The sequence below is a fragment of the Corvus brachyrhynchos genome, unplaced genomic scaffold (assembly GCF_000691975.1).
Source record: "Corvus brachyrhynchos isolate BGI_N302 unplaced genomic scaffold, ASM69197v1 scaffold1, whole genome shotgun sequence".
Taxonomy (NCBI): Eukaryota; Metazoa; Chordata; class Aves; order Passeriformes; family Corvidae; genus Corvus; species Corvus brachyrhynchos.
Genome location: NW_008237222.1, coordinates 12,410,544 through 12,427,218, shown reverse-complemented (window position 1 = coordinate 12,427,218; position 16,675 = coordinate 12,410,544). Strand labels below are relative to the sequence as shown.

The 16,675-nt window shown below is 45.3% G+C and overlaps 1 protein-coding gene across 1 annotated transcript in view; it reads right to left on the bottom strand.

The window, feature by feature from the left end:
* Positions 1 to 16,675, bottom strand: part of CEP170B (centrosomal protein 170B) — a 57,654-nt gene that overhangs the window by 17,595 nt on the left and 23,384 nt on the right. The window contains exons 6-12 of the mRNA XM_017728943.1: positions 11,099 to 11,200; positions 10,058 to 10,534; positions 7,777 to 7,839; positions 5,630 to 6,378; positions 3,434 to 3,619; positions 3,131 to 3,239; positions 1 to 1,685 (exon numbers count right to left, since the gene is read on the bottom strand). Of these exons, the coding sequence (XP_017584432.1) occupies positions 1 to 1,685; positions 3,131 to 3,239; positions 3,434 to 3,619; positions 5,630 to 6,378; positions 7,777 to 7,839; positions 10,058 to 10,534; positions 11,099 to 11,200 (3,371 nt within the window). The remainder of the gene's footprint in view (positions 1,686 to 3,130; positions 3,240 to 3,433; positions 3,620 to 5,629; positions 6,379 to 7,776; positions 7,840 to 10,057; positions 10,535 to 11,098; positions 11,201 to 16,675) is intronic.

Genomic DNA, 16,675 nt, shown 5'->3' with positions numbered 1-16,675 from the left:
AGCTCTCACGTCCGAAACGCCCATCTTTCGATAGGACTCCGCGCTGCGGCCTGAAAACCCCGTCCTTGACTGCGCTGTCTCCGAGTCACTGGGCACTGTAAATGAACCTGCCCGTTTCCTGGGCATGGCCAGGATGTCCAGCCGGGAAAGCTTCTTTGTCTCCGTGGGCTGCTTCATGCCCTGAGCAGTGGTATCAGGGTTGGAGGCTGTTTTCTCAGCATCCACGCATTCATTGTCCGAAGCATCTCCCAGCCGGGCGCGGCGTAGCTTTGAGGCCCTTGTGGGCCGTGGGGTGGATAAACTGTTGGACCGGGTGAGAACCTGCTGGATTTTCTGCACATTCGAGGTCGTTTTGCTCTGGTCCTCCTTGGTGGCCTGAGTGTAAGGTTTCCTCCTGGGAACTGGCCGGGTTACCGAGTGCTCATGGTCAGATACAACTGCATCCGGGACTGGCAAGTAGGGAGAGTTTGAACTTCTCTCATCATCTGTAAAGTCAAGTGATCCTCGAGTCCCAGTGCTCCGCTTCATCTGGAAGCGTTTGGCGGCCTCTGCTCGGTTTGGTGCCTCTGGTGCTTGTGTTTTCCGCTTCTCCGTCAGCCTGTCCCGAGCGCTGGGCTGCCCACACTGGTCCTGGATGGATGGTGTGGAGGAAGATTTCTCCTTCTGCAAGCTCGCGACTGCTTTGCGTTTCGGGGCACTTGCTGGGACATTTTTGCCACTCACCAAGCTGACTGTGCTGGCAGTGTCTACATCCGAGTCCCCTGACAAGGAGTCCTCCAGCTGACCAGCAGTTTCCGAGGGCTCCAGCTGTTGGCTTTGACCAAGCAATTTGGCTTCCAGTGCTGCCAAGGCAGTTTCAGTGTCCTTAAGCAGAAGATGAGTGTCCTGACTAAAGTCCATACGAGTGGAACGAACAGCCTCTAAATCTTTAAGCAGAGGGTGACTTGAAATATGTGGGAGTTTATTTTGAGGAACACCACTGCTTGATTTATCTTTGGTAAAACTTTCCTGTCGAACAAAAGATGTTGTTTCCTTTCCTGACATGTTTTCTTGATCTTGAGGAAGACTCTGATGAAGGGAAATAACAACTTTTCCAGCCGCGTTTATGTAAGCACTAACATCTTTGACTGGTGGCTTTCCAGAAACTGGTGTGCCAGCACACCTGAAGGAAAACTCTGGATCCTTGCTGTCCTTGTCTGCTCGAGCATGGGTCACACTCAGAGAGAGCTTGGAGGGAACCCCCGCATCATTGCTGTCATCACCAATGTAGAACGAAGTAGAAACTGGCTCACTCACAGCTCTCACGTGAGAGATCCGGGAGGCTCCCGGCTGCCGGCTCTCTGATCTATTGTCTTCCCCCATCTGCTCTAGCATTTTGCTGTTCTCTTTGTATTTCTTGCCTTTTTCCATGCTGAAGCCATCATCAGATCTGCTGGCATCGCTGAGGCTATCCGGATCCAGGTCTTCTTGGATGAAGAGGCGGCTGCTGGAATCGCCATAGGCTTCCACGCAGTGGTCCTTCACAATGGTTCTCTTGGTAACCTCAGAATAGGACTCCTGGCACACCAGGACCGTGGGAGTGGGGCTGTCTGATTTATCACTTGGTGGAAGTTGGGGAAGAAGGCGTCTTGTTCTCGAGGGCACAGAGTTTTCTGGTTCCCCAGGTTTTGGGGGTACCCCACTTTCTGAAGAGAGTTAAGTGGAAAAGAAACAACTACTTTAAAACTGTGCCACTTTTTTATTTATTTGTTTAGGAAGAGCTTGATCCTGCAAAGTGCAAGTCCACAAAAGCACTCACAAGATGTACTCAGAACTAAGGTTTTGTCTAATATGAACATCATCAAGGCCTGGCTGGTCCCTGCTCTCTTGGGTTTATCAATACAGACATTAAACTTAATTCCTTTGCTGAATCACACTGCTCAACACCTTCCCTTCTAAAGCTAGTATGTCAGATTCATTCTCCCATAATATACCTCTCAGTACAAGCACTATAGAGGATAAAGACATTGCTGGTATCTAGCATCAATCAGGCCACAAGAATGAGATGAAAAGCCATCAGACACAGTAATGCCATGTTTTAAGTGCCATTCTGAACAACATTACCCATTGACTAAATAGATGGTGTTTTTCACAGTACAAGTTCTCCTACACTCATATCCCAGAGCAAAGTCCCAGGAGAAAGAGCCTGTAATAATCAAGAGGCTCTGAATTAGAGCTCACTGCCCCAGCATGTGTGGGCTTATCAGCAGGGACACGCTCCATAGAAAGAGTGCTCGTATTTCTCCCTTGCTGCTGGCCAGGCCTCCATATCTGATACCACCATTAAATACCAAGATAACTGGTTATTTGGCTATGGTAATATTACAAGCACTCCAGGAGTCAGGTATCCTACATGGTGTGAAAACAGTGGCAGTGATCTCTGAAACAAAGGTTTCTTCTAATCTTTACTGGATCTATCTATAGATGTCGATGGCAAGAAGGTACGACAAGTAATCCAAATCAAAAAAAAATTGAAAACATTTCCAAAAGCCAACAAAGTGCTTTTCTCCTTTTCTCACACACCAAGAGAACCACAGGGTCTGTAAGGTGTCTTCCAAGTTATGACAGGAGTCTGATGTCCTCCAACTTCCTTTCTTCCCCACCATATCTGGTTTTCTATGCTGATCTCCGCCCTTTAAACCTGCCACTCAACAGCAAACCCTAGAACAGCCTAAATTCTCAGCACAGCCAGACACAGGAGAAGTACACAAAAAACATGCAAGTCAGGAACTAACTCCAAGGCTACGTGCAGAGGGTTCTCAGCCGGCATCATAAGGCAGTCTAAGGAATCACAGCTCAGGGCTGGTTAGCACCCAAAGCCCTTATAAGCTTTCTCCTTCCCAGGTTCCCCTTAGTCATGTCAAACCTAATATTTAAGAACCTCTTGAATAACTCCAAAATGCAAACCAGAGGCTCTCTCCATCTTCAATCCACTAGGAACAATTCACTCAGTGCTTCCCATCTCCAACTACTGCAGCTAAAACAGAAAATAAGCTACAGCCAGGCACACAGATGCCCTTAATTTCTGCTTTTTCTATCATCCTGGTTTAGATTCAGCTACCCTCAAACAGCGGTGTCAGATGAGACTTACCTGCACTTCCATCACCCTGCCCAGAGACAGATCCAGAGTCAGAGTAACTGTCCACAAGGCTCGCCCACCTTGACACCCACTTCTGACTCCCTTGAGCGGCTGCAGACATCTACAATAAGGTGGGGAAAATGAGGTCAGAAAGACAGTTTGTACACCAAATCCTAGCCACAAAATCTCTCCTCTCATACAGACATCACTCGGTCTGCTCAAGATGGAAATCAAGCTACACATCACATTTACATCCAGACAGAAAACCCATCTACACCTCCACTATCCCAGGAAATCCACCTGGGCTGCCCATACCTGCGCTTCAGCCTGAGACCCATTCACAGCTTTTGAGGAAAATGCCTGGAGCAAGGGTGACTTCTGACTAGTGCCATTTTCACTGATTAGATGCTGAGAACCGGAGTCATCTTTTTCACCTTTAATTATTGGCCTAAAGGCTGAAGAGATTCTGGAAAATTCAGGCGACTCAAGAACACCAAAAACCTGAAAAGATGTTTGCATGGGAATATTAAAATGCAAGAAAACAGAAAAACATTAGTCAAAAATCCAAATCCATGAAACATTAGTCACACACAAACTGTGATCCCAAGGGGCCAGAAACACTCGCCAATGCTTCCATGAGAACTGTGTAAATAATTTTCTTCTGTACTCCACAGTAGCAGCTTTAAATATAATCACAGAATCCACTCACACCCACCTTTCCTCTCACCCTCATTATTTAGGAGTGTTGCCTTTAACAGCAGTAACTTTCACTGAAAAGGAGTCCCTTTTCAGCCCAGAGAAATTTAGGATGAGTGTCAGAAAAAGTTATTTACCAGCTCATTCACGAGGAGCTAGATGGTGAAAATGGGAAAGCTCCATCCCCAGTGCCTTTCATAGACTGTAGCTGAGAGTGGGCTGAGCAAAACAGCCCTGCACTGCCACAAGGAACTGGGGAAGGATGCACCTGAGATGGGTGAGTGTTTGAGCTTGTTGGACAGATTCCCCCTGAAGCAGGCCTTCCTGTCAGGGGTGACCAAGACTCATGCCTCAGAAGGGCTTGTTCCTCTCACTTGACTGCAAGAAGATCAGAGGAAGATACCACCACAGAGGTTGCCTTGGATGAACAGAGACGGCCATAAAGATCTCTGCTTTCACTTCTGTTAAAAAAATGTGTATGCAATGGTGGAGGAATACAGAGAAAAGACACCTCAAAAACTAAGCAAGTCCAAAATTAATCTTCTTTCTTCCTGGACAGGAACACTGAGGTTCAGTTATCAGCTGTTTCACAAGTGGCAGGTCTGCACTGCACCAAGTCTATGGCACAGTCAATACCAGAAGCTGGTCACTTTGCCTGCCCAAGTCACATGGCTGCCAAGACTACTCCCCAGAAATACCTGTATTTTTGTGGCACCTTCCCTCATATTTCCCCACCAGAACAATTAGTCATCTAAAGTCAGGACTAGGACCTTACTGTGGCTTAAATACCATGCCCTGAAAGCTTCCGATCACATTTCAAACAAGATGTAAGGAACAAATATAATAAAAAACAAAAGAGAGAAGCTAGATCCAGGCTCATAAACACTGTACACAAAGCTCTAAAGACAGGTTCAATTAAGGCTTCCTTTAAACCTTGCCATCCTCCTGACTACATTTCATTAAATCTTCATAACAACTTGCCAGTTTTGTTTTCATAATAGACCGCAGATGAGAGTTAAACCTGAAAATCAGCCAAACTTTGGTTTGCCCTGTGGTTGTTTAGTTGGGTGCGTTCTTCTTAAGCCTCCCTCATCTCTGGAGTTTTGTTTTTAGGCTATCATTCACTCTGCAAAATCCAAACAAGTACAGATCCATCTGGGATTGCCTCTGCCCTAGATCACACCCTTTGCTATCACAGCCAGCTGCCGCTTGCCCTTGCAGCAAGCACTGCCTTTCTAATCAGGCACAGCCAAATACAGAAACATCTGCCACTGAGGCTTGTAAGCACCAGCCCCTGGCATTTCCTGTGGCCTACCATGGGATGACGCATCAGTGATGGGCTGCAGCTCCCATCTTCCTGACAGTGGGCAGGAGATGATGCAATGCCAAGGCAGAGGCTTGGGAGCAGTCCTAGAAAGAGCAGAGCTGCTCCCAGCCACTGCTGTCAGCAGGATCAGCCTGATCTTTATTCAGGTGTTGCCTTTCCTCTAAACAGATGGCAAACCCACTCTTTCACTTTTGCATCCAAATTCAATTTTTTAAGCAAGGCAGCTCTTTGCCGTGGGCATATCTTGCCTTCTTTTACTCTGTGGTTTTTTGTTTGTTTGTAATTCTGTTGTTTTGATGGGATTATTTAAAGACAAGCCTCACGGTTTGTTGCGGCCTATCCTTAGCACAGGTCACCCAGGATGATTTTCCAACCCTAACCATAACCCCCTGCTGCACCCAGTTGCATCCGTTCATGGCAAGTTAATTCAGGCCCTTCAAGCCTTCAGCCCTCAGCTCACTGGCCAAGCACAGAAAAGCAGCATTTACCTGATCTATCATTTTTCGCGCCTCCTCCACCTCTTTGTCCTGAGACTCGGTCTCAATGGTGTATGTGCCGGTCTCGCTTACACTGTCTTCCTCATCATTCCTCCTGCCCTGGGCAGACTTCACTTCTGGAGGTGGAGCAGAGGCGGGCTCTGGTTCCGAGGATATAACCACACGTGGAGCTACTGGCATGGGCAGAGGGGCTGGTTTCTCAGCGCTTGGCTTCCCAGACTGAGCCGTCTCACGCAAGTACTCGGCCATAAAATCCTGAGCCATTTTAGACTTCCTCCCAACGCTGCCATAGCTTTTGGCTCTGGGAGCAGAAGAAGATGAGGAGTTGATCCGATCCTCCGTCTTCTCCCTCTTGAAGGAGCTCGTTCTTTGGGTCCCGCAGGAATTGGTGGTGGCTTTGCCTGTGTGGGCTGTGAGGTGGGATGGCGGCACTGAATTTCCTGGCTTCTCCGCCGGCAATGCGTTCTTGCGCTTTTCAACCTTGCTCTTCAGCCCCGGATCCGTGTCGCTCTGGGATGAGTGAGCACTGTGTGTGAAGGACTGGGACCGCTTCTTCCGTGGTGTGTCCTCGAAGAACTCGATGACAAAGGCCTGCTTGTTGTGCAGCATCTCGTGGGGGTCACGCCTCATCTGGCGCTGCAGCCTCGTCTGCTCTGCCGGACGTTCGCTGCCCGGCGTCGTCTCCTTCTCTGCCTTGGGGTCTTCGGTGTCACTCTGAGTCCCGTCCTCGTGCCTATGGCCTGGAAACAAGGTATGTACATTTGACCTTCATACTCTCAGTTACTGCAGCCCTGTTATTATCTCCCAGTTTAATTTTATCATTTCAGATACAAGAAAAGCATTCTGTAAGATTAGAAAACTCCACAGACATCTGTGTGGTACAGGGATTGCACCCCATCAGAAGAAATAAAAGAGAAAGCAGCTCTCTCCTGACCCCACTCTTCACCACTGGTTGGCTACCAAGTTAATTATTTATTTTAAAAGAATTCAAGAAGTACTTCCAACCTCACGGATTTCTGATTTTGTAATGGTAATTGGTTTACATTGGGACCGCTTCTTCCGTGGTGTGTCCTCGAAGAACTCGATGACAAAGGCCTGCTTGTTGTGCAGCATCTCGTGGGGGTCACGCCTCATCTGGCGCTGCAGCCTCGTCTGCTCTGCCGGACGTTCGCTGCCCGGCGTCGTCTCCTTCTCTGCCTTGGGGTCTTCGGTGTCACTCTGAGTCCCGTCCTCGTGCCTATGGCCTGGAAACAAGGTATGTACATTTGACCTTCATACTCTCAGTTACTGCAGCCCTGTTATTATCTCCCAGTTTAATTTTATCATTTCAGATACAAGAAAAGCATTCTGTAAGATTAGAAAACTCCACAGACATCTGTGTGGTACAGGGATTGCACCCCATCAGAAGAAATAAAAGAGAAAGCAGCTCTCTCCTGACCCCACTCTTCACCACTGGTTGGCTACCAAGTTAATTATTTATTTTAAAAGAATTCAAGAAGTACTTCCAACCTCACGGATTTCTGATTTTGTAATGGTAATTGGTTTACACACCTAATGTCTTGTTTCCTTCTTTTTTCAACTTCAGTAAAAATTATTATATCATTTTGCCATTTTATCCAATTACTGTAGTCCAAGACCACCTCACTGGGTTCTCTCCATTACAGAGCAGAAATATCTCTGCAGGATCAGGAAATAAAACCCTTGCACTGCATCCCATGAAAGTCAATGCCCATGATGAAAGACCAGGTCAGTGCATTACAAGTACATGCATCTCGTGACCCACCCACGTCACTCTCCTCTACAAGGGAAAACAAACCAGAGGCTAACAGAAAAGTAATTTTGCAGGGTTCTTTACTTTTCCTGAAGATTTAAGAATCACACCATGACACCCCCATGAGTTACACCATCCTATCACCAGCCAAGCAAAGGTTAAATCATTACTTAAGAGTTCACTAAGCTTAAACTAAGTTTATAATTATTTTCACTTACGTTAGCAACAACCATCTTTACAACTGTCTCTATGGATCAGTGCCTGCCTGCCCCTCAGCACCTTAGCTCAGGACACTCAGAAAGTAAGTTGAAGTAAAACAGAAAGTTAAAATTAAAACAAAAGGTTAAAAGTAAAACAAAAAACAAACCTTTTTTTGGAGAAGGAAACGGGTGTGAAGGCACACAACACGATTCAGTCAACGACCAGGAACCTGTCATCGGGAGAACGGGGAAAGAGGTCTCTGCGCTCTAGACTGTAATATGTAGCAAGATATACTGGCTAAAACACCACGTGTTTGAAAGGAAAACTGCTCAAACCTACTTGGCAAGTTCTCCAGACTCATGGGTGAAGACCATTTATTACGTCAAGTTAACTGTGAAAGATTAGAACTTAATGCAAGGTCCATTCAACCAGGAGTCAGTTCTACAAAGAGTTTCCTAACACACTCATGAAGAAAAGCCAGCAAACTTTGCATTGTGCCCTGAGGGCTGATAAGCTTCACCCTTGGAAGGGAAAGTTCTTAAATTAAAGGTCTTGGCTAAGAGCTCTGATGAATGCAAAACAGTGAGGACACAAGGAAAACATGCACCATGCTCATGGATGCCCCAGCAGAACACCATGCACATCCCCTCAAGGTGCTAAGACCTGAACCCTGCAGTCTTGATACCAGGCTTTACATTCATCACATTGTTCCTGGAAGTGAACAGATGTTACCAGAGAGCCCCTATGGTGGGCATCTCTGATCCTGGAGACCCAAACCTGGTAGGCAGGCAGCCTCCAAGATATCTTCAAAATTAGCCCTGCCAGAAGAACACGTTGCACAACTATCGTAGATAAATGATACCTGCCAAAGTAGAGGTGGAACAACTCCTCAGGCCATCAACACTGCATGTTTTAATCAAATGTCCAGCATTGATTTCTTGATATGCAAATTATGCACTGAATTACCTCAGCTTCTTTCCATGCCTTATGGACTGTAGAGAGGCAAATGAAGCCAGTCTCTAGTGTTCCTGTGCATCACAACAGCAACAGTTGCCCAACTCTCTAGTTTTCTCCAAGAGGAAAGAGCAAAACCACTAAAGCACATTTCTATCCCTGACAATGTTCTCCAGTAAGTCAACAAAATCCAGTACGACAATAACATAAAAAATCCCAACACACAAACCCTTTCATCACACAGTCACAGCACACTGAAAATAAAACCCTAAATACCCAAACAGGGCACCTTAACCCTGTCCCTTATTGGGAAGGACTAGAACCAAGCAATGGCAACAAAGTAGTTCAATTTCCACGCCAAACCCCATGGCTGAATATGAAACCTTTATGACGGTACAGGGTTCCCAAAAATATGTACCCAAAACAGCAATTTGGAGGTATAAAACTTCATATTATGACAAGGTTTGGGGATTTTTTCCAAGAAGGTCAAAGCAAATATTCCTTTAAGAGAAAACAAGGTATAGCTCTGTCGTGGTTTAAGTAGGGCCTCAAGCACAAGTAGGTCTGGTAACCTTCAGTATGACTTCATCAGCTCAAGCTGCAGTTCAAAACAATAGCTTTTCCAGAGGCAAGGCAGTGAGAATGCAGGAATCAGTGGTCTCCTCCAAGCTGTTCAGTGCATGGCCCAAGAGGGAAACCTGAGCAAGCCTAAATCTTGCAAAATATATTCAAAGTTGCATCAGAATCATGCAAATCCCACCAGCTGCAGTAAGAACTGGGCTCCACATTTCACCTCAGACCTTTGAAAATCCCCAAAGAATTCCTCAGTGACAGACTTAACAAGACACAGGTCCACCAAATCTGATGTTTTTGAGCAGAGGATTTCAGACAAGCTTTAGGTTAAGAGAAGAAAACTTTACCTACAAGCACAACAATTTCCTCTACTGGGGATCACGTGTATCTCAACTCTACCAGTAGTCTCTGTGTCAGGATCTTTTGTCATCCAACCAACTTGCTCTGGTCATTACCAGATGATCACACTTAGACATAGTACAACAGGATGATCATGCTTAGACTGCTCTGGACTCATAACAAGATGTGACTACAGTTAGAAAGTCATTCCATCAGCTAGGAGAAGCAAAGAGAACAAAATTCACTGAAATACCTGTGTTTATCAGCCTGCCTGACCACGTGGAAATTATTTTAGACATTTAAAATCCTTTTTTCAACCAGTTACTGCTGAGCTGGCATTATAGACAGGAGGAGTCACATTAGAATGTTCCCAAGCCAACATCACACATGACTTCAGGGCCAGGTGAAGAGCATGCTAGCTGCATTCAAAATATTAACAGTAATATTCTTCATCTTGCAAATTTGGAGCAGAGATAATTAAGTCCAGTTCTCCTTGACAGGAGAAGGGTTTTTATCTTTTATTATGCTGCATTTGCATGGCCAACAGAGCACTATGTCCACATGACAAGACATTCACTCACCTTTAAGCGTCCTTACATGAACTGGCAGGTCACTCTTGGTACTGTAAACATCATCTCCTGCAGACTGCCTTCTCATCAGGCTTGGGTCATTCTGGACAAGCCAGTCAGCCACTTTGCTCTCTGCTGACATCACCTCTGTATGAGCTGGCTCCTTACTGTAGGGTCTTCTCTGTCTGAGCGAAAATTTAGTTACATGGTCTTTTATCTTTATTTTACCAGGGGTACCATCATCAAATTCAATGGTGAAAGAGGCATGACTCTGTACAACAGGGGCTACCACAGCATCAACATCCTTTGTTGGGATCTCATGGACCTGTGTTTCTGGAGATTTTGATGGCTGCTGAAATTCTTTAGTTGGAATCTCAAAGTAACTTGGCTCTCTCCGGAAGGCAAACACAGATTGTTCTTGGGCATCTCTATAAGTCGAAATATTCCCATTCAGTTCCTCTTCATGTTGGGTTATCTCTTTTGATCTCTCTACAAAAGGGGGGGAAAAAGGATAAAATCACATTTTTTCAGTACTACTCAACTCATTTGTTTCAACTTCTTGAAAAGTCTACTAATCACAACCTCTCTCTGCTAGAGAACAGATACACTGTGTGTGCATTGAAATAAAACACTTCTTTGTGAAGTAGAGCACATGCTCGATAGAAACATCAGGTTTACTGCACAAGTGAAAATAAGATGCCTCTTCCATACACACAGATTGACAATAACAGGAATGTTAAGACTAAATGGCTCCCAAGGATGATGAGGTGAGAAACAGATACAGCACTGCCATATAACTAGTTCTCATACAAGTTCAGTGATTTACTCCACAACTGCTGTTTCTAATGGTCAAATATTTTAGGGAAAACATTTTAATTCTCCCTTATTCCAGTTTCAGCAGCAGCAACCTACACACAGGAATGCGCAAATACAAGCACAAAAAAGAAGCGGTAATTAAAATCTTGAAACAGGATGGCTTCACACAGTAAATATCAAAAGTGCGCCAAAATTTTGTGTCCCTTATCTTCTCCCACCCCACATCACCTCCATTACCTGAGTAATGTTCCTCTTGCCTTCTCTCCTCCTTGTTATTTGCATCATCTTCCCCCCACCAGGAGGGCTGCCCATAGAGAGGGGTGCGGTAAGTATTCGTTTCTAGAAGAGGATAATCAAATACTTTAACACAGAAAATATCAATTTACCAGGTTCAACCACATGCCAAACGGGGAAAAACAGCACGGTCAGATGAGACCATGAACCTGTTATACCATGGTTATAGCAACAGCAAATGATACATAATAATATGCTCAGGCTTTTCTTTGTATGACCCTTTTTTCCTGTCTACATTCTATTGTAAGGTAACTAACTCCACCCTCCTTCCTTGTCTTTCACAGATGTGTTCCCCAGATACTGGCTTTTGTCTCTTTCTAGTCTTATTATTCACACAAAGTGGAGGATTTTTGGCAGGACAGACTACAAAACACTAACCACAAAACTGTCTTCAACTCACCTAAAAATCAGGTGAAAATCTGACTTTTTTCCTCACCTTAAATGGGAAGACTTTAGCTCTACATTTTTGCCCCACCATGTCCTTGGATGTGTCCAGACTAGGGATTCTTCCACTATTTACCACTCCCACTCTAAGTGACACACATTCCCCAACAGGAAATTCTCAAATCGTTAGAAACTTAGGGAAAATGGTAAAGCCATCTCCTTACACGTTCATAAAGAAGTAGTAAACCGTTGCTCTCTAAAGCTTATAGTAAACCAAGTGAGTTCTACAGTAATTGTAGGACAGAGGTTTTCCTCATGGAGAATTTCCTCTAGAAGAGCCAGGCTTACATAATTTCTCTGCTCAGTGAGCACTCACTGAAAGATCAGGGCTTCACTGCAACAACTGGCACCCACTCAGTGGAGCTGATCCACTGCTTCTCGTTTTGTATCCCACAAAACAAGACTGTGTTTGGCAGTGCCTTGGGCTGCTGCTGTTTATGCAACAAGCAAAAAGAATACACCCAATTTGCCTGTGGTACAGTTAATACTATGGTTTTTTCATAGATTAAGAGAAGCAAATAAAGTAGCTTTTGTTCTTTCATCTAGATCTTCCTCTCCACCTGAGAGTAAGATCCAGCTTTGTTAGGCTGCTTCTGCCTCTGCTCATAGCAGCCATAACTGGCCATGTCTTAAACACTGGCTCCAGCTCCAGAGCCATAGCTGGGCTTCTACTGCCAGCTGCTGCTCAGCTTGTGGTTTTCAAACCACACACTGCTCTGTGCAAAGCAGCTCTCAAACAGTCCTGCAATTTTGCATTCCCTGTTTTAATAGGGACATGACAGAAAGCAGTCATTAGCATAAGGGAAGTCATGAGACGAAGGGGAATTAAGTAAGTCAAATTAAAAAAGAAGCCTGATTTTATGCTGCTGTTTCTAAAGCTACACAGACCCAGTGGCCACTACTTCAGATATTTTTGTTCTAGAATCATTCCAGATATGTAAGCTCATACATTGACAGTCCACAGGCAAAAAATTTTACTTTACAGATGCAGCCCACAGGCCCTTTTCAAGAGACCTCCTTCATGTTTCAAAGTTAACCACGCAGCCTCCCTTCACACTGAGGATCAAAAGAGGCTGAAAGTATTACTCTCCTCTCTGCTTAGGGTGCGTGGAAGATAAACCATGTTCCTATTATGTAGGCGGCTTTGAAAGTTCAAAGGAGGAAGCATTTGAGCATTTCTCACCATGATAAATTGGAATTGCCAAGCAATATGTTTCATAACTGATGAAGGTTAAACCACTCATGGGATTTGGGGTGGGGGGGGGGAATTAAAAAACCTATTCACAAGGTTGTCAGTGAACAGAGGCACTCCAGTGTAGGGTTTGGTTTCTGCTAGGCTAAGAGCTTCTGTCATATAGCCCAGCAGAAACCCACCATCCTTTTTCCATGCTGTAACTTGCCCACTAGACCCCATCCCAACCACGCAGGATCTGCTTCACCAACGTCAGGCACTTCTTTTGGGCACACAATGGATTATTATCCTCTGACTTGCAGTACAGATCTTAGGGTTGATGGCCAAGAAGCAGCTATCTGGGGAAGCCGGGGGAAGGAGATCAACACTTTAACACAAATCCATTAGCAAAAGCCAGTTATGTCTGAGGTAATTTGTGCCTAAAGGGATCAACTGCCCTATAGATGAAATGCAAAGACCACCTGCACTCAACTGTTGCACAAGCAGCATATTTCCCAAGGATGGGTGCTGTTACTGCTTGCATCTTGGAAGGAGTTGCCTCATTACAGCTCATCTCTCCAGCACATCCCAGCCCCAAAGGGATCCCAAAGGCCCCCAGTCTAGAAGATGCCAGTGATCTACTCCAAGGCAATTTTGTGCCCAGAGAGGCAGAAGTGAGCTAAGACAGGTCACACCCATCCTGCAGGACAGAAGTCTCCCCAGAAACTGCTCCAAGATCTGTGTCTGATCTGTGTACAAACTACAGGAGCTTCTGCCTTTGTCACCCAGGAGCTTTTCTACTACAGGGAAAAGGCAGCCAGGGGAGACTTCTGGTCAGACCTTTTCTGTTGATGAGGAACTTTGGGACTGCAATTGAAGCTGAAGGGGAAAAAAAAGGATTTATAAAGAATAATGAGCCAGCTCCTCTGCTGTCTCAAATTTCCCTGGGCCTTAACAGGTACTTAGAAATTTCCCTAACTGCCCCTCTGACAAAAGCCAGCACAAAGTCAAAACCCCAGGGCAGGTCTAGGAACACCTAAAAAGAGTGCATCAGGCTGGCCAGAGTGCAGAGATCTGGGGCCATCAGGGTGAGAGACACTGCCCTGCACTCACTGCACAGCAGCAGAAGGTTCCTCATGCCCCATGACACAGAGCTCACATGGCCCCACCTGCAATGCCTGTTACAGCATCTGTGACAAAGCTGCACATTTGTGTGTGGGGGGTTTCATTCCTTTCCTCTCCCAGCCTCCACAATAAACTGGAACTTCATTTTAAAACTGCAAAAAGCACAGATGGAAAGCTGAAGAGTCAGTATCTTGCTATTCAGGGACAGTTTCAATATTTTAAGAGCAATTAATGTTTCCACTGAGCACTCATATTAGTTTGCATTTTGAATAACATTGTCAAGTGACACAGTCACCATCATTCTTGCCTACCGCTGAAAGCAGCCAGATCCTGAGCCAGATTTATCTGGCTTCAGAGGAGTGTTGTGGTTTAACCCCAGCCAGCAGCCAAGCCCCCACACAGCCACTCACTCACTCCCCCACCAGCAGGATCAGGGAAAGAATCGGAAGGGTACAAGGTAGAAAACTCATGGGCTGAGATAAAGACAGTTTAATAAGGAAAGCAAAAGCCGTGCACAGAAGCAAAGCCAAACAAGGAACTCATTCACCACTTCCCATGGGCAGGCAGGTGTTCAGCCATCTCCAGGAAATCAGGACTCCATTACACGTAATAGTGACTTGGGAAGACAAACACCATCACTCCAAACATCCCCTCCTACTTCCTCCTTCTTCCCCATATATTATATACTGTGCATGTGATACGGTCCAGCACATCCCTTTGGTCAGTCTGGGTCACCTGTCCTGGCTGTCTCCTCCCAGCCTCCCATGCAGGCCCAGTCTCCTCGCCAGCGTGGCAGTATGGAAAGCAGAAAAGGCCTTGGCTCTGTGTAAGCCCTGCTCAGCAATAACAAAAACATCTCTATATTAACAACTCTGTGTTCAGCAAAAATCCAAACACAGCTCCATACCAGCCACTGTGAAGAAAATTAACTCTACCCCAGCCAAAACCAGCACAAAGAGCTACATAAATTTGCTGCCCTGCTCATGTCAGAAGCTTCTGTCCCTTCTAATTTGCCAGCACAACTGACACCTCTCCCAGCTCCAGCTCTAACAACAATATTGTCGAAAAAGGGGAGAGGGAAAAAAAAAAAGCACGATGGGAAGGCAGCTAAAACAGATGGCTGTGACAGAAGTGGGCCAGGGAGCAGCTACACATGCAGTTGTGCCAGCGGGCTTTGCTCTTCACCAGCTGGGATCCATTTTGGGTAGCAACCTCAACCTGAACCTGCAACATCCAGAGCAGCATGTTTGCCTGTGTCCTGAAACATGCAAAGCACCCTGAAGCCACCTCGTGCCTGTTCTCTTTTAGTGTAAGATGGATGCTCTTGCGAGAACACAGAAATGTGGGGCTCGCTCAAGTCAGCAGTGAAGGGAAGAACACCAATGAAAACGAACTGCTCAGTCATTTTAATGACATGAGACTTCCTCCAATTGATGGCAGCTCGTTACCACCTCTCTCCACTCCGTGCCAGGCTGTCCAGATGGTGCCAATTCATTTAGACATATTTCTTGGCTCATCAATTCAGGCAGGCAGCCCGAAAACCATCCTTTTAGATAACTGAATTGAGGTCAGCACAAGCATTCAGCCAGATAAAAACTGAGCTACCAGTGATGGTGTAATACAGGGAAGACCACTGACATACACATGTTCTGCTCCTGGATTTCTGTCTTTGGGGCAGTCACTCAGAAGGAAAAATGAAGGCTGTTTTAGCACAGAACAAGGGAAGTCCATTTGCTTAACAGTCTGACAAAAATGTGGCCTGTAAATTAATACAGAACTCTTGATCATCTGAAGGAGAGACACTAAAAGAGAGAATGAGACATGTCAATACAAAGGATGTATTTATGGAGAAGTGAATCACACAGAACACTAGGGCACAACCAAAAATACAGTCCAGGTGATGAAAGGCAAAGGAGAAATACTGTATTAAAGCTGCTTTCCATCATCAAACAGGAAGAAGAGCTTTCAAGACAAGCACACAGCTCCCACTAAACAGAGGGGTCTGATTTCCCTTGAAGGTGTCCCCTGTGGTCAGGACAGGACTGAGGGCTGTGCTTTGCCCAAATCTGCACAAAGCTTCAGACCATCATGAGAGAAAGACAGTCAGCAACAGCAAATTTCTTTGCTCACAGAAGCACACGCAGCTTTGAAGCTCTCTACTGCAAGTCATAACAAAAGCATGAGAAATCCAGCTTAAGTCAAACTGCTTTTGATTCATTATTAATAACAATAATGTCCATCTCCAGAAGATGCAGAATAGGCTTCTTAGAGCAGAGGCCTTAGGGAAAAAAAAGATGATCTAGCTACAACATTTTAAAATTAATTCCTTACATCTCTGCTTTTTAACTCCTCTCCAAAAGTAGAGAATTCAGACCTAGTAGGAATAATCATAAAGCAATTCTCTGACTTTTTGCCACACTATTTATTTCATATGTGCATGGCTAATCTAAGCCCTGGTCTTTTGTACCTGCTGTGAACATACACAGATCTCAGGGACTTTCAAATCAGGCTGATAATCACAAATTTATTTGTATCAATTATACAGTCAAACCTTAAATACACTGCAGTTACCACCTCTCTAGTTCTGGCAAAAAAGCAGATACAACACCACACCCTTAAATTAAAGGCCAGGGCAGAGCTCTGTGTCTAAATAGCTATTGCCATGATCTCATGGGGAAAGCAGCCAAAGACCATGGAAACCACTTCACAACTGGGCACAGCTCCCACTGCCTCCATCCTCGCTGCCTGCTGACCTCAGCCCTGGACATCAGCAAGCCTTT